This window comes from Lytechinus variegatus, chromosome 12, assembly GCF_018143015.1.
Source record: "Lytechinus variegatus isolate NC3 chromosome 12, Lvar_3.0, whole genome shotgun sequence".
NCBI classification, from domain to species: domain Eukaryota; kingdom Metazoa; phylum Echinodermata; class Echinoidea; order Temnopleuroida; family Toxopneustidae; genus Lytechinus; species Lytechinus variegatus.
In genome coordinates, this window is record NC_054751.1 from 28,602,502 (window position 1) to 28,624,833 (window position 22,332).

Genomic DNA, 22,332 nt, shown 5'->3' on the forward strand with positions numbered 1-22,332 from the left:
GTCTGCGGTGAGAACCAGTTGTTTATGAAAACAGTCACAAGGCCTGTTTCTCAGGTGATCGTAAGAGCGAGCACCGCCGGCGCCGGTTGCGGCAGCGTGGAACAGTCCGATATCGGTAAGATAAGGAGCTCCAAAAAGCTGCGGGGGGCGGCAAAAATGACGCCCTAAGCAGCGGGGGATGAGAATCTAAATTTCTAAAAGAAGAACTCCAGTGAAGTAAATCACTTACATGGAGAGGCTCATCCACAGTCGGCCCGAGAGAAGGCGGGTCGTAGTGATCGTGGTTAGGAAGGCATAAGCATACATCCATCCACTGTTACATCATCCTCGGTCGTGCGGTGACCCTGGCCACATGCCTTGCATGGAAGGAGGATGAAAGCAGCATGCGGGGCGACTCGAGTGTGCCGTGAAAAAATTTCTAAGAAAGAAGCCGATTCGACTAACGGGCACGGTAAAGACATCCACCGTAGACCACTCCGCACAAGGAGGGAGCGGCGGAGACGCCCGCAAGATTGACCCACATAGAGGGCAGTCTATAAGATAGACAGTTAGAGCTCGACCGATGGTCTGGCGGTGTACAGTTTGGTGTGAACTCGCCGACCCGGTACGGTGGGTGTGCCCAGAAAGTAGGCATAGAATGCCGACAGAGAATCCTGGGGCTTTAAACAAGTTTGAACGCACGTACATAGCCAACAATCTCATGAGATGTACGGCGGTTACTTTCCTCCGAGATGATGTTTACCCAACCGGGAAAGACTCGGGGAACAGCTGTGAATGTCAACAGGAGGGATATCTAGCATATGAAAAGCTGATTCCTTCCACGTATTCGGTGCGGGTGCTGCCGGCGGTGTCCGGGGGGACGACCGGTGATGGCAGCTCGGGCAGGGTTCGTACGAGCCGCCCGAATACGAGACAAATAGGTTAACATAACCATAATGCATCGGGTGGTGAAGGCATAGCGATTATTAAGCACAGGAGAACTTTTAATCGCCGTGACATTCAGATCCGATATACATACTCATAAGCTCGGAGAGCTATGAGATAGTGAGACATACCGCTGAGCGGTGATGGTGCTCATATCAGAGTCGCCCTCTCTTCAGCGGCGATCGCTGGAGAACGGGTGTCTGTACTATAGCCCTGACTCTGGCGTTGCAAGGGTAGGAGCTAAGTAAGACAGGGCACCCTTACTTTCGAATAGAAAGTGAGGTTCAGGCCAGAAAAGCGACGGTCCCGTCGCCTGGGCGGACGGTCCGCGGACGTGATAGGTTGTCCTCTCAAAGCAGCCAAACATTCTCACGAGAGAAGTGCGGCATGCGGTATGTAAGAGATTCATACCTCCAATCTACGGGCCCGCTTAGGGGGAAGAATGGAGAGGGTTACCGCTGAAGGAGTCGTCGCCGTATGTGAGCTTGACGTAGAGGGCGAATTCGGGAGTACCTGTATAATAATCGCCCCCCCCCCTGCCTCTGCCTTCTCGCTAGCCTCGAGAGGCTTGAAAATTTCGAGACGGCGGCGCCGGAGCCTGGCGCTTCCGGGCAGCAGCAGAGCGGGGGTGGGTTTACACCCACGGAGCTGGCGGCTTCCTCGTCGTAGGAGCCGCCTCGTCTAGAGCGACCCCGTCACTCTCCGAGACCCCCAATTCGGCCGATTGAGCTCGGAGCGCCTGAAGAGGCGGGGCGAGAAAATATGGACTCCCTTGCTTCATCAATACCCCCGCTCGGAGGGTAGATGTGAGGTAGATACTTGTCAAGCAGCGCCTGAGCGCTTACTGAAAAGTCGCCCGCGGGATAGGGGTTGTCCTCGTAAAGGGAGTCTCGCTCTATGGACTGAACCGGGAGGTTGTCCAGTAAGCGCCGGGGTGGCCCCGCGTGTCGGCTGGGACACGTGCTCTGAGATCGACGAAAATGCTGGAAAGCACACGCGATCTTGGGGCACCCGGTTAGTCGGTGCACTGGCTGGCGATTTAACAGAATCGCTCGAGGATTTCCCGGGTGTCTGGTGGTTATTGCCCACTTGTCTCGCTTGATGCTCAGGGGCATCAGCGGGGTGAGTAGACGTCGAGGGTGGGGTGAACCCGCACTACTCGAAAGCAGAATGTAGCAGCATGAATAGCTGTGACATCTGACCACCGACACAAGGGTCTGAAGGAGGGACGCCCATGGCAACAGGGCTGGCCGACCTCACCTTCGACCTCTTCTTCTTCGCGGCCTCCGCCGGTGTGGCCGGGGCAGAAGAAGGCACAAGAGGCACGGGTGATTTCTTACGATTTGCCGCCCCTGGCAGGGCGGCCGTCAACAACGAAACTTCACCCGAATCTGACGGGGTCAGATTGTGGTCACAGTCTGATGTGTGACGCCTCTCGCGGTAGCAGAATGTAGCAGCATGAATAGCTGTAACATCTGACCACCGACACAAGGGTCTGAAGGAGGAACGCCCATGGCAGCAGGGCTGGCCAACCTCTCCTTCGACCTCTTCTTCTTCTTCTCTTTCTGCGGGCTCCGCCGGCGTGGCCGGGGCAGAAGAAGGCATGAGAGGCACGGGTGATTTCTTACGATTTGCCGCCCCTGGCAGGGCGGCCGCCGACAAAGAAACTTCACCCGAATCTGACGGGGTCAGATTGTGGTCACAGCCCGATGTGTGACGCCTCTCGCGGTAGCAGAATATAGCAGCATAACATGTATGACTGTAACATCTGGCCACCGATAAGAGGGTCTGAAGGAGGAATGCCCATGGCAACAGGGCTGGCCGACCTCTCCTTCGACCTCTTCTTCTTCTTCTTATTTTGCGGGCTCCGCCGGCGTGGCCGGAGCAGAAGAAGGCACAAGAGGCACGGGTGATCTCTTACGATTTGCCGCCCCTGGCAGGGCGGCCGCCAACAACGAAACTTCACCCGAATCTGACGGGGTCAGATTGTGGTCACGATCAGATTGTGGTTACAGTCTGTGTGACGCCTCTCGCGGTCAGGGGCTGGGCGATCTCTCCCGATGCTGTCAACGGAGGACGACTTATACGGCAGAGATCCTGACCTGTGCCGGGGGGAGAGAACCGCACTCTCCCTCCGGACTTCTGGTGACCCGGTAGCCGGTGGGTCGCATAGCCCTATGGGTGCTGCGGCGGCAGGACCTAGTTTAGGCTTGGAAGCCTTGGCTACCACTTTTTCCTTTGTCCGAGACCGTGGCACCACAGTCTTGGCCTTCCTTCTCTTAGCATCCGACCGCAAATTCGGAATGCTGATCGACGCACCCTCATACTCACCGCCGCTGGGCGCTCACCGCGGCGTCCCTCCTGCTCGCCTGGAGGCGGCCGACTTCTGTAACTTGCAATCGGGACGGTCCCCGTGGAGGGCACCAGGTCCTCTGGGGCTGTGTTAGTCCCATTCAAAGATACCTCTCTCTACCCTGAAAAAGGAAAAACAAGAATTTTTCTTTTTCTTTTTTTTTTTTTTTACAAAGATCTCGCTTAGATTAAAAGTGGAGACCGGAGTGGTCTTTCCCTCCTCCTAAAAGGAGTTTGTTTGAGCAAACAGAACAAAACAAGAGGGGAGGGGTAGGGAGGAAGAAGAACCTAAGAATAGTTTAGGTATCTGCCTGTAAGAAAATAAAAAGGAGGTCGGAGACTTTGAAAAAAGAACTCCTACAAGGTTCCCCTACTATATTCTCTTTTTTTTTTTTTTTGTGCCCGAAGGAAAAATTCGAAACAAAAATTCAAAAATGAATGCAAGTTCAGAAGAGAAAGAAGTTTCCACCTGCGAAGAAACACAAAAACAAGCATTTCAGAGCAGGAAGAAAAGGGATTGAGAGACAAATAATTCCTAGATAAGAGAAATTTTACGATAATTTCCAAGAGGAAAAAAAAAAAAAAAAGTAACCTCCTGTGGAAAGGTAAAGAAATTCAGAACAGGAGGAAGGAGGAACGTCTCTAGTAACGATTCCAAGAGGAAGAACGACACAGTAAATCCTCAAAGGGAATCGTAGAGCCCGCCTGTCGAAATAAAAAAATATATAAGACTAGGAGGGAAGAGGGAATTGAACGAAGAAAACAATTCCGGGACAGGTCAAAAAAAAATTTCTAACAGGAAGGAGACCCCACCTGTAAAGAACAAAAAATTTTTTTTTTTTTTTTTTTTTTTTTTTTTTTTTTTTTTTTTTTTTTTTTTTTTTTTTTTTTTTTTTAGGGGGGATTGAATAACCAAACAATCATCAGGTATAATTGCGTAAGCCGAATTAAACAATCCCCGAAGCGTCTGTGAATAAAATATTAATCAAGAATTTTATTCAGAACAGAAAGGAAAAGGAATTGAGCTTTAGGATCCGCCTGTGAATAAAATATCAATCAAGAAATTTATTCAGAACAGAAGGAAAAGGAATTGAGCTTTAAGATCCGCCTGTGAATAAAATATCAATCAAGAAATTTATTCAGAACAGAAGGAAAAAGGAATTGAGCTTTAAGACCCGCCTGTGAATAAAATATCAATTAAGAAATTTATTCAGAACAGAAAGGAAAGAGAATTGAAGAATTAATCAATCAATAATCAATCGAAAATCTTAATAAATCAATTCCAGAAAGCAAGGAAGGAACAGAGTTGAAGATCCCAACCTGCAAAAAGAAATAACAATAACACCCTCGACAACAAAGTGTAGAGGCTGTCTAGAATTTAATTCAAAAACGGCACCAAAAGCCACCACGCTTTGAACGTGAAGAACAATAACCATGACAGGTGGTGAAGGCTTGCTGCCACGTAGGCAGGCCAAGCCCGGTGCCTCGCGAACGCGCTAGCGATGTGGCGCGACGAGAACTCAAACGTTAGAAAACAATTTAAGTGTCACCAAAAACACGTCTAAAAAGTCACGCCAAGTGTAAATTCTGAACACAATCTTACACACAAATGGAAAGATTGAAATTAAAAGGGAGAATGCACCACAGATAAGCGAAAATAATATACCAAAGCTCAAAAAGATTTGAGCTCTTAGGAGACTTATCTGAGCACGTCTTGACAGGTGGCTTGCCGAAAGCAAAAGAGGAAGATGGACGCTAGTTGCGCGGTGATCATGGGTAGTAAGCCTGAACGGGAGAGGGCGCGCTCGCGCTTTTTAAATCCTTGGGAGTTCTATTCGGGTATGGCAGTCCAGAGGGCTGAACTAGCAAATCAAGTAGATGTATGGAGTTATTGAAGTAAATTAAAAAATTTTCAACTTTTTTTCACAGTATGGCTAAAAGTTTGACTAGAAATGGCTGCCCATTGTAAGCATACATAATGCACATGTACAGTACATGATCCTACCAAGAAGATGAAACCATTTTTTTTTAGCGGGTGGGGTAGGAGGAGGAGGGCCACATTTGCATATTTCCTAATACTTTATTCATTTTGTGTGGCTCATTTTATGTTGTTTCTGTATACATGTAGGTATTTATCAAGGGTGGGTGTTGCTTTTAAACGTGTATGATTGATATGCAACAATATTATCATACTTTTCACATTTTCTCCGGTAGGGTTAAGTATGTCAGATCAGATTCTGATGATCACACAAAAAAAGGGGAGATGTTTTTCTTCCCTACATACTGCATCCCGTAGTCAGGGGATAATTAATAATTCATACTCTTCAATTCAAGTAACAATGTTATCCAAGTGTTATCCTACATACACAGAGATCAACAATACTCAAGTACGCATCAGAAAACCAGCAAAGTCTAAATCCTTACAAGATTAATGGTCTTGGGCACGAAAGAAGACAAAACACAGCTCTGCAACGGCAACATAGACGATCTTGCCCCAGAGCCTGGCGCATGCTACAAGAAATGTTGGTGCATGATCCCTAATTCTAATGAGAAATTTGCTTCCCCAAAGGCTAATGGATACAGATACACAGACAAACCCAAAGTGACATATTTCTCCAAACTAATTGGGTGTAATTCAATCAGCAGTTGCAGCTCTGCAATGTATATTATGAATCTGTCATCGATGAAACTCCCAAATTTTTCTTTTTCGCTGGGAGGGAGAGTATGAGGGCATAATATTTGGAAGGGAATGTTGATTTTTTAAAGGGGAAGTTCACCCTGAAGAAATGTTTGTTGTAAAAATAGCAGAAAAAATAATAAACAATATTGCCCGAAGGTTTGAGGAAAATCTGTAAAAGATTAAGAAAGTTACTGAATTCAAAGTTTTGAATATTTGTGACATCATAAACGAGCAGCTGCCCCATATGTTATGTAATATAAAATGCATGAATTTCAAATTTTGTATGGTTCCTGATGACTTAATTTTGTTTTCTATTCACGATCGGGTGTGAAATGATTTGTACATTGATATACAAAAGGTACAGTAAAACCATTTTCAATTTTATGAGAAAATGAGATTTCATTAATTTTTACCATTCGTTATGTAGGAATGCTGCTCGCATATGATGTCACAAATCAAATAATTGAAATTCTAATAACTTTTTAATTCTTTGATGAATTTTTCTCAAATCTTCCGCAATATTTTTTATTTTTTCTGCTATTTTAACAAACTTTTTGTCAGGGTGAACTTCCTCTTTAAATTGGTTTACAATGGTACAATACATGTAGACTGGATTTAGAGTTGCATTTCCCGGGGATGGGGGAAGGAGGCATTGAACATGCAACCAGAAGAAAAAAATACATAAATAAATATGTAGCCTTTTTTGTGTGTGTTTTTAGCCCAGCTAACACTATGCGATCTGGGCCCCGTCTTACAATTAGTTACGATTGATGCGATCAATCGCAACTATGGATGGCCAGCTATTTCAACATCTATTATGCATGTTTGTTCAAAATATCTTTTAGCTGTGATGTATATTCTGGCATTCATTGTTTTCATAAAAATTAACTGCGCTTCTCTTTGCATGCAAAGGACATTGTGCAAGTTTTTCGTACAAAAAATTATGACACTGATGGATTTCCATAGAGTGATGATCGGTCGTATCAATCGTAACTCTTTGTAAGACGGGGCCCACATGTGACATGATTTTTAAAGAAATCACATTTTGCATTAAATACTTAAGTTCCAAGAAGTAAGAATATTATAAAAATTGACATGATCCTAGGAATACTGAAATCATATTTTTACTTTGCGCCCGGGGGGGCCACTTCCATTCACGAGTGGATACCATGCGCGACCATGGGGTCTCGAAAAGCACCCTAAACAAGTAATTTCCATATTCTGAAAATGCACCCCTTAACAAGTATTGGCGTGTGAAACCCTACCCTTAACAAGTATTGGAAACAAAACAATACTCTTGGCAAATATTCCCTGAAATGAACCCCTAAACAAGTACAGGAATGTTTTATTGTTACGGGTCCTTTGGTTGTCGACTTTACCTTATTTGGTTTAGTACGACCCCACCTTCTACACCTCGCGCAAATAGGACTCTCTAAACACGTATAGTTTTGGGGCTAAAAGGACATCCTTTATAAAACATTTTAATTTTGTTTTATCATCCCCGCAATTTTTTACCCTAGAACACGTAATTTTCCAAGCGAAATAGATACCCTTTTTTCATTATTTTTGTGTTTTTGACACCCTTTTCACGTTACGTACGTAACGTGCCCTATCGTGAAAAGGACATCCTTTTTACGTGTTTTTTTGGTCGCGCATGGTATCCATTCGTCAATGTAAGTGGCCCCCCCGGGACTTTGCGGCAATCCCTGTGGTCCGAGTAAGGTCCAAATCGGCTTCAAGTCGCAGCTGATGATGATATCATTACGACTAGAAATCGAATTTGTTTTTATTCATTCAGGGAGGCTCTAACTGGACTGAATTTCGATTTCAGTAGTCATACCACTGTTCTGAACTCTGATCAGTAAGATTTTATTAGTTGGAATGTGCATATCAAATGTTATCACAATATCTTTGAAATTCGAATTGCAACGAATCGAATAGTGTGAGCTGGGCTTTCGACACGATATGAGCACGGCATGATATGCAAAAGGCAGGGCTCCACACTAACCTATTTTTTCTACTGGTCCAACCTATTCATGTCGGACCAGTAGATACCCAGTTTTTCAAATTTTTACTGGTCCGAACGTAAAATCTACTGGTCCCCAAAAATAAAGAAAACATTTAAAAAAGGCGCAAGTTTATTTTTCTAGCCTTTTGTTACCCCCCCCCCAAATAAAAAGGAATGAAGGACAAAAAGAAAGCAAGACAGAAACGAAGAAAGAAAGAAACGAAGAAAGGAAGGAAGGAAAAGAAAGAATAAAAGGAAGGAAAGGAAGGAAAAGAAATATAAGGAAAGAAATAAATGAAGAAAGGGAAGGAAAGAAGCAAGCAATACAAAAAGAAAAAAGTAAAAGAATAGATGAAAGGAAGAAAAAAGACTGAGAGACAAAGAAAGGAAGGAATGAAAGAATAAAGGAGAGAAAGGAAGCAAGCAGTCAAAAAAAGAAAGGAAAGGTAAAAGAATAGATTTAACAACTTTTAGGGAAAAGGAAAGAAAAAGACAGATAGAAGAAAGGAAGGAATGAATGAAAGAGAGGGCTGAAAGAAGGATGAAATGAAAAAAGAAAGGGTATGATGGATGGAAGAAACAAAGAAAGTAACGAAGAATGAAGGAAAGAAAAGGGTAAAAAGGAGTGAAAGAAAGGATGAAGAGAAGGGATGAATATAGGATGGATGGACTCAAGAATGAGAGAAAGAAAGGAAGAAAGAAAGAAAGAAAGAAAGGAAGGAAGGAAGGAAGGAAGGAAGGAAGGAAGGAAGGAAGGAAGGAAGGAAGGAAGGGAAGAAAGAAAGAAAGAAGGGAGGGAGGGAGGGAGGGAGGGAGGGAGGGAGGAAGGAAGGACGGGAGGAAGGAAGGACGGAAGGACGGACGGAAGGAAGGACGGAAAGAAAGAAAGAAAGAAAGAAAGAAAGAAAGAAAGATAAAAAAGAAATAGAGAAAAATATTTTCTGTAAGGATAGAAAGAATGAAAGAACGAATTAAAGAAAAAAGGGAAAATAAAAGAAAAACTTTAACAAAAAATGAAAGAAGAGAGGGAAGAAACAAAGAAAGATTGAAAAGAAAGAAGGAAAGAAAGATAGGAAGAAAACAGAGGAAGAAAGCTCCATGTAAAACCATCATCATAAATATTTTATCAGTATCTTTTTGGCTCAATTAAAGTAGCTACGAAAGAAAGTCAGAAACCAAGTGTATCAACACACACATAAATGCATATGTGGGGCTAATATGTATTCAGACGATGTCACCCGAAACCCGATCTGTTTGAACCAAACAGAAGTGAAAATATTTCCTTTTACTGCTCACAAATGACAGAGTTACTCCAATTTTTAGGAAATATGGACATTATAAGAGCCTTTCATGAGTATGAACCGTGAATTTTGACAGTTATGTGAGAGATTTCTGCCAGAGATTAGCCAAGTTTCGTTCGCGCAGCCAGTAGAGAATTTACCATGTGGATCGTGTGGCTGGCTAGCTACATGTACACTGTATCTACTCTAGTAATACTTGCGTGTGATTCATTCTGTGTGTATTCTGTGTGTGAATGACAGAATTTGTCGGGGGGAAATGGTTTGCAGTGAATTTGACCATTTCTGGAAAAGTTATTGGCCCAACAATGGTTTTTATTACTTTTTATGTCGGACCCTTAAAATCGTGCTATTTTCGGAAAAATTACTGGCCCGACAATGATATTTTTTACTGGTCATGTCGGACCAGTAAATCTTCCTATTTCTGAAAATCTACCGGCCCGACAGCGATTTTTACCGGTCTGGGACCGTCGGACTGCCGCTAGTGTCGAGCCCTGCAAAAGGCTTGAGTCATTACGTTTATTTTGAAAAACATTTCAACGATACTAACAAACATACAGTTATGGTTAACCGGCGGGGGTAAAAAGAAAATCAAAACCTTCGCCAAAATTTTCTCTTATCTCATATTTTGTGCCTTTAAATAAATTAAATAGCCATCTATGATTCAGATTTCCTAAAAATTTCTTTGATTTAGTTGGAATCTATCAAGAAAATGACGATAATCACCTCTTTCTTGACTCTGAAAGATCGTTTTATGACGATAGTTGAAATTGAAAACAAGTGGAATGCCTCTGGCCGTCTCACCTGCATCACGCGGTTCAATATAGCAGCAGTGCTGACTTTGAAAACTACTCTAACTCGCACAAGATGTTCAGTGATACATGGTTACTCTTATGTCCACTTTTTATGAACTAGACCAATAAACTTACAGAGATATGATGGTTATTCAACACAAAACCCCAACATGGCCAAAGTTCATTGACCTTACATGACCTTTGACCTTGATCATGTGACCTGAAACTCACACAGGATGTTCAGTGATACTTGATTACTCTTACGTACAAGTTTCATGAATCAGATCCATAAAATTGTAAAGTTATGATGGTAATTCAACAGATACACCCAATTCGGCCAAAGTTCATTGACCTTTGACCTTGGTCTTGTGACCTGAAATGCGCACAGGATGTTCAGTGATACTTGATTACTCTAATGTCCAAGTTTAACGAACTAGACCAATAAACTTTCAAAGTTATGATGGTAATTCAACAGATACCCCCGATTCGGCCAAAGTTCATTGACCCTAAATGACCTTTGACCTTAATCATGAGACCTGAAACTTGCACAAAATGTTCAGTGATGCTTGATTACTATTATGTCCAAGTTTCATGAATCAGATCCATAAATATTCAAAGTTATGATGGGAATTCAACAGATACCCACAATTCGGACAAAGTTCATTGACCCTAAATGACCTTTGACCTTGGTCATGTGACGTGAAACTCATGCAGGATGTTCAGTGACACTTGATTAACCTTATGTCCAAGTTTCATGAACTAGGTCCATATATTTTCTAAGTTATGATGACATTTCAAAAACTTAACCTCAGGTTAAGATTTTGATGTTGATTCCTCCAACATGGTCTAAGTTCATTGACCCTAAAAATGACCTTTGACCTTGGTCATGTGACATGAAACTCTAAGAGGATGTTCAGTTATACTTGATTAACCTTATGGCCAAGTTTCATGAACTAAGTCCATATACTTTCTAAGTTATGATGTCATTTCAAAAACTTAACCTCAGGTTAAGATTTGATGTTGACGCCGCCGCCGTCGGAAAAGCGGCGCCTATAGTCTCACTCTGCTATGCAGGTTGAGACAATAAAAACCTTCACCAATAGTTTTTAAAAATTTCACATTTTGCACATGTTCACATCCATGAAATGGCCATCTATTTTCCATATTTCCTTGAAACAAAAACTGAAAACAATTATCTTTTTTTTTCTGATCCTTTTACACTCTGTCAACACCATGAAAGTATATATGTGGGACTAAAATATTTACTACAGGTAAATGGATGTAAATGTACTATAGCTAGGAATTCCAGTGGGCTATGGTGCAAGATTGTACTTGCAGTGATTTATTAAAGATAGGCCTACAGTGTATCTTTGTTGATTTCATCTACATCTTTAATTTGTAGTTGTTTATACCATTATGTATAAAAAGTATTATAAGATATGCTTTAGTGGTCATTTGAACAGTGTTTTTGACTCAGCCCTACATGTACATGTAGTATGAAATATACTCTGCATACAACAAATGATGATACTGAAATTTCTTTGGTAAATTCATAGAATACTAGTCAAGAATACATTTACATGTATATCTACTATACATGTAGATATGTTGCAATTAACCTTTGATTCTCTTCATACAAAATATATTGTAAAGTTTATAGTTGGCGCCTATTGAGTTCATATTGAAAAGAGAATTCCATTAAATAACTCCATCAAATATTCATGAATTGTAAAAATTAAGGGATATCCCGCAAATTCTACCAACTTTATGGTTGTTGATGAGTTGCGATGTCAGAGTAATTATCACATGTGCAGATGGACCTGAATAGTAATTATCTCCAGAAAGATTGCAGGTAGAGATAACATTACACTAATTCAGAATTCCAGTGTTTTTGCCCTGAATACTAATCGGAGTCACCTTGCAAAAATAATTACTTCATATCTTCAAACTCTGAAGATGAAATTTATAATGAAACTGGGCAAAATCTCTGATCTTTAGGGCTATTGAATCAAGGTCGAAGTTGGATTTTACATTGAAAGGAAAGGAGAAAATATTTTTAAATAGTTCAGTAAAAGGGTACTTTACAGAAATCCTATTCTGAGAACATATCTTTTGTTCAGAGGAGGAATATAATTACATGTACATTATTGGCGCTTTGGTGCTATACATAATTAATTGCGTCAATGTTCAAGGCATTAATAGTTGATTTATTATTACCAGATTCTATTCAGCTGGGAAAAAAACTCACAAAATTTATGAACCTTTTCACTCTAATACAGTAAAGGTACAGTAGTAATCTTCAATTTCTTCAATCTTCTTCAGGGGAGGGCAGCATAAAATGTATTTTGGATGGATTTGTTAGGAGTATCAACTTTCAATTCAAGTCAATTCGATTCACTGATTACACGAACAACTGTGAGAGGGGAATTTTTCCTATTTCAATATAATTGCATCAATTTCAGGCCTGGCCTTTGTACATATTCAACATTTCCAATTTGTTTCATATATATCTTGATATACAGATATAAAAACCAATACATATATAGCAAATTTCTTTGTACCTGAGCAAAATGTAGCCAAGATTTTAACAAGTTGGGAATGCAGGAGGCTTCTAAAAAGCAGAAGATATAGGGCCCGTATTATGAAATCAGGTTTAACTTAAACTCAGGTTTAAAGTTGTGGTTTAAGTATGGGAAGCCAATTGTTACATAAATCACTAACGGTAGAGATATATTTCAGCTCATTTGGCTCTAAAATCATTCAGAAGTATACATAGATTATTGTCTTCACCAGCGATGAATCAGGAAAGAGCACAGTAAACATAAGAAACGTACAACTTTAAAAATTTGATACTTTTGGCTTCCCATACTTAAACCACAACTTTAAACAGTTTATAAAGTTAAACCTGATTTGAGAATACGGGCCATAGGGTGCAGCCTCTCTTTCACCGTGTTTACACAGTGACTCAGCTCAGGGTTTTGATATGTGAGCCATGCTCAACGTCAACACGGCAATTCTATGCTGTGTAAACGCGATCAGTGTGATCCGCAAGCCGTGTTGAACACAGCTTTTTCGATCCGCCATAATCATGTTTCAACCTGCGAGCCGAGTCAGACTCACCTAATTTTTCATGTGTAAACAGAAAGTCGTGTCAAACCCGCATGACCTAGGTCAAACACGGTATGACCATTATAGTCTATTCTACTTCCATTCGTGATCCGTGGGCCGTGTTGAACTCGCCTAGCATAAACGCAAACACAGTTGCCCTCTTTGCAGCGTTTGACCCTGCTTGAGGAAACAACACTCTAGGTGTGTAAACATGGTATTATGGGCGATTCCATAGGTTGGAGGACATGAGCTTAAAAATTCAAATTCAATATTTTCTTGATTTTTTGAATACTTTAAGTCCTTCATACATGATAGTTTCAGGAACAAGAAATAAAAAGTTTAATTTCATATGTATACTTTGGAAAAAAATGGTCAAAAGTTGAGTCTTCCATTCTGTACAGGAAAAATACAAGAAAAATAGTGAAAAATGAAATATGCCTTATTACCATTTTGTTATTGCAACAACATACTACTTGATATGGCCATGGGAGGGGGTGGTGGTGGGTGGGGAGCCTCCCAGGCCCCCCTTGAAAAATTTGCACGCAGGTTGTCTTGGACATAATCTGCAATACTATACAGTAATTTATTTCATGCAAATTGGTATTAAGCGATTATGTTAATTTATGCATAATTAGTAAACAAAATCATACTTTTCCCTTTTACTCCCCAATAAAGCTCCAATTGTTACAATTTTTGGTATAAAAACTCTTTTTGATGTTCCTAGCAATGAATTTTACACACATTATTGAATTCATAATGACATTTGTGTTGTTAACCATACATGGACAAAATGTAACGTGAGTAACCGTAACGTGAGTAACCATACTATCTGCACCCCTAGTAAAAACCATGTGTTCTTTATTTTTTTAATTATATACAAAGTTTGTCTCCCTATAAACTTCTTTGAAATGGATATAATTAACTCTCATAAAAGCCTTGCATGAGGAGACTTTTCACTTAATATGTCGACTTTTCATTTCATGCATGTCAAAATCATGTAACGTACATGTAAGTAACCGACACATTTCAAAGATTTGCCAAGAGCATAATAAAATTTCCCAAGTTTTGTTTTTATACAAAGGAGAGTCAGACTGTGTACTTTGTTGTGATAAGAAGATGTTTAGTTCCTACAGTATCAATAATAATGGAGTTACAGCTCCAAGTATGAGTCAAGGTGTCTCCAAATTTAACGTAACCGTGGAATAGCCCTTATAGTCTTTTATAGTATAGACCCCCAAAACACACCACAAAATGACATCTTGAAATGAGCATAAATGTATGTAAGACCAGTTTTAAAGGTCAAGTCCACCTCAGAAAAATGTTGATTTTGAATCAAAAGAGAAAAATCAAACAAGCACAATGCTGAAAATTTCATCAAAATCGGATGTAAAACAAGAAAGTTATGACATTTCAAAGTTTCGCTTATTTTTAGCAAAATAGTTATATGAACGAGCCAGTTACATCCAAATGAGAGAGTTGATGATGTCACTCACTCACTTTTTCTTTTGTTTTTTATTGTTTGAATTATACAATATTTCAAATTTTACGAATTTGACGATTAGGACCTCCTTGCCTGAAGCACAAAATGTTAAAATTATGGAATTCCACGTGTTCAGGGAGGAATGAAACTTCATTTCACATGACAATGACGAGAAAATCAAAATATTTCATATTTCAAACAATAAAAAACAAAAGAAATAGTGAGTGAATGACATCATCGACTCTCTCATTTGGATGTAGCTGGCTCGTTCATAAAACTGTTTTTGTGGAATGAAGCGAAACTTTGAAATGTCATAACTTTCTTATTTTACATCCGATTTTGATGAAATTTTCAGTGTTATGCTTGTTGAATTTTTCTCTTCTTATTCAAATCAAGTTTTTGTTGGGGTGGACTTGTCCTTTAAGTACAGAATTAGATTTATATACATGTAATGCCAATCAAAAGGGGGAATCCACAGGCTAAGCATTTGATAGTCTTGTATATATTCAAGCCCAGACATTTTAAAATAAATAAATGTTCTTGCATACCTTAGCTAAACATTAAGTGGAACTGTAGAATCTTTCTGAAACTGCCGCATGTCTCCCCTGGTCTACTACTGTACCATATTGATCTAACTATAAACCATGGAGCTATTCAATAGCTCTATGTATAAACTAAGCACTGTTTAGTCCAATCATGGAGCTATTAACAGAGAGCTCTATGGTCCAATCATCACTAGGTCTAAAGTCTCTAATAACCAATTTAGGCTATAATTGTTTCAATGTTTGGGAGTTTTATTTGATTGCAATTCTTTCTAAAACTGTCTCATGTCTCCCATGGTCTACTACTGTATCAAATTGATCTACATGTAACTATAAACTAAGCACTGTTTAGTCCAATCATCACTTGGTCTAAAGTCTCTAATAACCAATTTAGGATATAATTGTTTCAATGTTTGGGAGTTTTATTTGATTGCAATTCTTTCTACAACTGGCTCATGTCTCCCCTGGTCTACTACTGTACCAAATTGGTCTAAGCACTTTTTATTCAAATCATCACTCGATCTATAAAAGTCAAATAACCATTAAACTGTTATTTATCTACCAATCATATGGTCTCATTGTTACCACACATACATGATTTACTCCCTCTTCAAATACAAGTCAGTGATAGGGACTTTAGGCTGAGCAGTGCACAGACCACTTTCGAGTAAAATAGGATTTTCACAGCAAACAATCTGAATGTGGCACACCAAACTTCAATTTTTAGAATCTAAAATTCCATGTGAACACAAATAAGTCTTATTCCAGAAATACATTTACATGTAGATATCTCATGTACAAGTATATTTTTTACATTTTATTTTCACTTTCTTTCACATTTCTGCAGCATACAAACTACATACTTCTTGTGTGTACCTGTAGGTCATAATTGAGGAAATGAATATCTATTCATTTTGTGGTTTGGCATTATAAACTGTGTAGTATAAACCAGTTTCATGGAATTACCTACTTGTACAAATACTTTACATGTAGTTCACTGACTGTAAAGACAATGTTATTCATAAGAATGGTGATTAGTGGCAATTAACAAGCCTGTAACAAGTAACAAGGCAAGTAACAAGCCTCTAGAATATTGTGGTTATTGCATAAAAATTTCACGACAACAGTCTGGACTTTGCGGTTCTGAACTCACCAATTTTCAACTCTTAATACTACAACATGTATTTTCATCTAATTTGTATAAAAGAGTTGTACATTATAAAGATAATAGATTTCCCTATAATTTTAGCTCAAATATTAATATTAAAATTGATTGAGCAACAGTAAATTAAAGAATTTCAATGAAAGAGCATGGTCTAAATTCATATCTGTACCAAAAAGACATTGCCTGGGCAGGGGCCGCGGAACGATTTCAAAGTGGGGGGGGAGCTGAGCCAAAAGTGGGGGGGGGGCTGACCATGCTAAAAATTACAATCATATGGTCATTTTTACGTTTTTGTACACGGCAGGGGCCGTACATGTACATGTACAATTTCATGATTTGCTTTTATCTTCGAAGACAGGGGTTGTATTCAATGATTGAAAATTGATGGATGCTATTAAGAAATGATTGTGTAAATCAGAGGAGAGGTGGGGGGGGGGGGCGTCATTCAACTGTATACAGGGGTGGGCATGGTCTCTGAAATAGAGAGAATAAAAAGGGTGTCTGATTATCACAGAGGCTACTGTAATTTGCAGAAAAAAAAGAGTTAAGAGTCCATTCCTGGTAGTAACTGAACAACTCTGAGGGAAGCTTTTTTCATCACATAGTGGGGGAAATGGGGGGGGGGGCTCTAATTATTTTGTGGGGAATGAAAGTGATTGTAAGTTTTCAAGACACACATAATCATTGAAGTACAAGCATAAGTATCCTGTACATAGGTACATGTACATGTAATCACAGGTAGCGTTAGCTCGGATGCAGGGCTGTTATGAGAGAGAATTCATGAAGGACCTCTTTAATTTGGGGTTTGAGGTTGGGGTAATTTGGGGGTCTTTTCAAGGGGCTCATTTTCGAGAGGCACTTGCTGCATTTGCCAGGTTCCAATTTGTGATTTAAAGGGAAGCCATATTTTAAGCCATTCAGAGTTTACGTACATGCACATGCAGTTATAATGCAAATAATTACATATCAACACATGGAATGCTTCTGGCAGCCTCGCCTGCATTTTGCGATTCAAAAGCAGAAAAGCTGACTTTGAAAACAATTATCAGATTAATCATTTTTCCAGTTGACAAAAAAATAAATAAAAATAATTTGACATTACATAGAATGACCTTCATTATGAGACTAAAAACTCAAACCAAGAGATCGGTGATACTTGATTACTGTAAAAGCTGATATTTTCGCGTAGAGAATTTTTCGCGAATCGCGGGTGTCCTGACATTTTCGCGGGTTCTTAAATTCGCGATCGGAAGATGTACGAATCATTTTCACAGCATTTCAAAGAAGTAAATCCAGTGCAAATCATGTGCAAATCTTTACTACTCAAAGTCATTATGCTGATATGTCTTTTGTACATAAATATGTCCCTGTAAAAACAGTTAGAAAAGGTGGCTTAAATTTCACTTTTTTAACCTTTAGATCTAAAAAATCATCATGCCACAGGATCTAATAAAGTAAAGCAATCTTTGGAATTTGTGTTTTGTTTGATTAATTTTTCAAAAAGTTGGTAAAAGTGAAAAATTGTGGAATTTTGTGAACAGAATCTTCACCCTCAAAATTCTGGTCATGTGACTTATGAATATTAATGAGTATGCAAATAGCTACCAATACGTGTGTATAGAGTCAATCAGATGACAATAAAATCAAATTATTTCATGGAAAATACATTTTATTATTACAGTGAGTGTATTAAGTTAGAAAATAATTTAGGCTCTGATTTCGTTCGAGACATTAAAAAAAGTGAAATTCTAGCTAACTTTTTGAATCACTAACTGTACTTTCTAAGCCTTATTTTTTGTACATGTACATGTAGAGATGCATATCTCAATTTTCTAACTATGCAGGATGTTTTCAATAGCAAATCTTTGCTGTTGGGGGCATTGGCACTGACTAAGAAATGTGTTAATATTTTCGCGTGTTGTTAAATTCGCGGCCGATCGGCAATTCGCGAAATCCGCGAAAATAAAACCCCCGCGAAAATACCAGCTTATACAGTACCCTCGGGTCCAAGTTTGATATTAAGCCCTTGTACTTTAAAAGTTATAAATGACATTTCAAAACCTAAACATGATCAAAGATTTGATGTTGATGTCGCAGCTGACGTCTACTTCAGGTATGTCTTGCTTACTGCTTCATGTTTGTATGAACAAGTGCATGCAGGCGAGACAAAAACTTACATTCTTTTCATCTAAAACAACTGTCATACATATGTACATATGTACATGTACATGAAACCACCTCAGTATCATTTAGGCCTACATGTACATGTATACAGTGTAAAATATTTTCCTTAATTTGTCAACGATCCATATATTGAATTTATAGTGAGAAAATGTTGAAAATGTGAATACACAAAACTGGATACTAATGCCCAACTATTCATATCATTTTTCAGAGAACCACTAAATACAAACTGTCGGGGAGATTGTAGATTTGATTTTTTTAATCACTGTCCATGAGTGTGTATCTTTACTACAGGGGTATGTACATGTAATAAATTAATTTGTGTTGTATGGTGTCCATCAACCAAACTAGAATTATCACTGAAGGCTAAATCACTTCAGACCTGTGTGGTTTTTTTTTCAAAACTTCATTTGTATCAGGCTTTATTTTGCTTCTATCTTTCACACACCACAATACAATTGTAGAGAAAATATTTTGCTCTTTACAATGAATTAAAAACTTTGAAAATAACGAACAATCCTTTCCGGTAATACTCAAATTAAATCTTCTGAGCTTTACAAGTTCCATCTGTATTTTGAAAATATTACTTGAAAATTAAAAACTGGAAGATAGTGACTTAATCACATCATTGGATCATGGAATATCATCACAGGAAACATGTTTGAAGCTTCAAGTCTCTAATCATCTATAAAATGACAAATTCCAAAATGAAAGAAAATCCTCAAAAACCACAATTCCAGAGAAAAAAAAACACATTCAAATTAAAACTGACAATATATGCAGAAATGACATATTTTTTTTGTCAAAGCGAGAGGAAGAAAAAATTCAAAAGGCAAATGAAACTTACAAGAAGCATTTCTATAAAGAACTCAAGAGGGAAAATCATAAGAATGAACGAAAACCATTTTGATAAGAAATGAGGAAAGAAAAGTGGAAATATTCATGATTGATACTCTTTTGTACAAAAAATGAATTAATTATTCCATAAAGTACATACTACATTTCTTATTCTTGTCGTTTAGTTTTTCTTTAATTTCTACGACAATTTTTTTTTCTTCTTTCTTTCATTGCAATTTCAGCTGAGTGGAAATGTTTTTTTTATATCTATCACTATTATACACATATACATGTACTTTTGTCCTGAGGCAAATCATATGAGCACAAGATAGAGAAGAAACATCATATGAGCACAAGATAAAGAAGAAACAAAATGTGAATAGAATGAAAAGAATGTGGTTGTAGAGAGAAAGAAAGGGAGAGGGGAGAGAGAGAGAGAGAGTGGGGAAGGGGGGCAGACAAAAGATAGAGGGTGACAGATCAAGACAGCGACAGAAGGGGGGGGGTAAAAATGAGTGAGGGGAACCAAAAATTCAGAGGGGGAAAGTGAGAAGATAAAGTTGAGGAGAGAGCACAAGAGAATGAGAGAAAGCAAGATAGGTGAAGGGCGAGAGAAAAAGGAAGATGGGAGGATGGAAAGAACCATAAGGGAAACTAAGATGGGGAGAGAGGGAAGAGGTACTTTTGAACACAAAACCCACAAGTACAATTGATGAGCGTTCAGCAACCCGACGAGCAGGATGCTGTTCTCTCATTTCATCCCTTTTGTGGTTTATCTCCTGTGATTTGTATGCAGCACCCATCATGCACTGATGCAGAATTAGAAACCTTTAAGAGCACTTCCCAGCAGACAAGAATCAAAGCTTAACAACTTTATTTGTGGCATTCTTCATTCTTTGCTTTACAACACATTTTCTGAAGATTTCAAAGAATTTTCCCAGTCATATCTGCAACTGCGAGGAATTGTATCTCTTGAGAGTACATTTCAACCTGGTGTTATAAAGCAGTAGTTGAGAAATTGAAACCATGCTCCAGTGAAATACCAAACCCAAAGGTTCACTTTGCTATATATTGTAATAAGATCCTGATCAATTTTACCTTTCCATCATTTTCAAAATTGTGAAACAAATGAAATTTACCCCTCCCCAAACAGTTCTCATCAACATTCTCTTCTCCTTGAATCTGTATGCACTGCATAAACTGGGGTGTTAGTTAAAACTGATAACAGTTTGTGTACCTATAGATCCACACCCTTAGACATTAAAATTTTCACCCTAGATTCTTTATAATTTCTTTTATAATTTCCTATAAAGCACCTTTACATGTACATGTACACCTGTAATCACTACACACTTCACTGTGCGGAAAGACTTACACAAGCACTCTCACAATATTGAGCCTTCCATTTGGTGGCAGCGGTGGGATTAAAACCCAATCATTACAAGCCTATAGCCATCATTCATGTCATACAATGTTCAATGTTGGTGATTTACCTGCACAATTTCCTGCCTTGCCGCACACATTTCACAGTTCTCCTTCTCTCCCTGCCAATCACATGGCTCATGACCGTGGATACCATCTTGTGCAGCTGTAAAGGAGAGGAAATTATATAAAGATATCTAATTGTTACAGCTCTAGAAATTTAAATTGAAGTTTTTGGTTGGAAAGTGGGAAAAGTTTTATCCTTCAGATTGATAAATCAATGAGCTAAATGTGTAACTTCATCATCTTAAATCCGCCATGCTTTTATTCTTTTTATCAGTGTGACAAAAGAATGAGCAGATCAAAATAAGATATAAACTTGATGATTATTGAAATGATTTTGAATTTCTTGTTCTATCTTTTACTGTTAACATAAAAGTCAGTAACTAACAGGACTTTTTACTCTTTTACCAATGTGATCATTAAAAAGATTTCATGAAAAATTGATGAATAAAAAGATCACCTTACACAGAAACATGTATTAAATTCTTTCTGGAAATTCATCCTAAATACCTGTACATTTTAGGTAGAAATAACTGCGATTTTTAAAGAAAAAACCCCTATAAATTTTCTGATTTTTTAATGAAAATGCAACCATTCAATAGAAGGTGCTTAAATAGTTAACACTTCAAAGAGATAAATGTTTGTATTCGATTGACCTGTAGTTTCAGTGTTCTTAACTTCTCTATTATAAATTCTATTAAAGGTCAAGTCCACCCCAGACAAATGTTGATTTGAATAAATAAATAAAAATCAAACTAGCATAACGCTGAAAATTTCATCAAAATTTGACATAAAATAAGAAAGTTGTGGCATTTTAAAGTTTCGCTTAATTTTCACAAAACAGTGATATGCACAACTCACTGACATGCAAAATGAGTCAGTCAGTGATGTCCATCACTCACTATTTCTTTTCTTTTGGTTTTTATTGCTTGAATTGTACAATATTTCATTTTTTACAAATTTGGCAATAAGGACCAACTTGACTGAACCATATATTACACAATGCTAATTCCACATGTTCAGGGAGGAATTAATCGTTGTTTCATTGGCAATGAGAAAATTAGAATATTTCATATAATAAAATACAAAAGATATAGTGAGTGGATGACGTCATCAGTCTCCTCATTTGCATACCATCCATGATGTGCATATAACTGTTTTGTGAAATCAAGCGAAACTTCAAAATGTCATAACTTTCTTATTTTACATCCCATTTTGATGAAATTTTCAGTGTTATGTTTGTTGGATTTTTCTCTTTTTATTTAAATCAACTTTTTGTTGGGGTGGACTTGTCCTTTAAACAAAATTTGTGCAAATTCTCACTAGCCTGACCTTTTGTTCTTACTTCAGTTTACTATGAAAACCAAACAAGTATCAAGGTGGTTTAACTGGGCTTCCCCTTTCACCCCAAATTTTAGTTTCCTTGTATCAATAATAGTAATTCAAAAGTAAAAGTAATTTATGATTTTTAGTGC

General features: G+C 38.5%; 1 protein-coding gene across 1 annotated transcript in view; it reads right to left on the reverse strand.

The window, feature by feature from the left end:
• The window catches only part of LOC121425385, a 68,808-nt gene that overhangs the window by 30,626 nt on the left and 15,850 nt on the right, over nucleotides 1-22,332 (reverse strand). Inside the window, exon 3 of the mRNA XM_041621416.1 lies at nucleotides 20,866-20,960. Within this exon, the coding sequence (XP_041477350.1) occupies nucleotides 20,866-20,960 (95 nt within the window). The remainder of the gene's footprint in view (nucleotides 1-20,865; nucleotides 20,961-22,332) is intronic.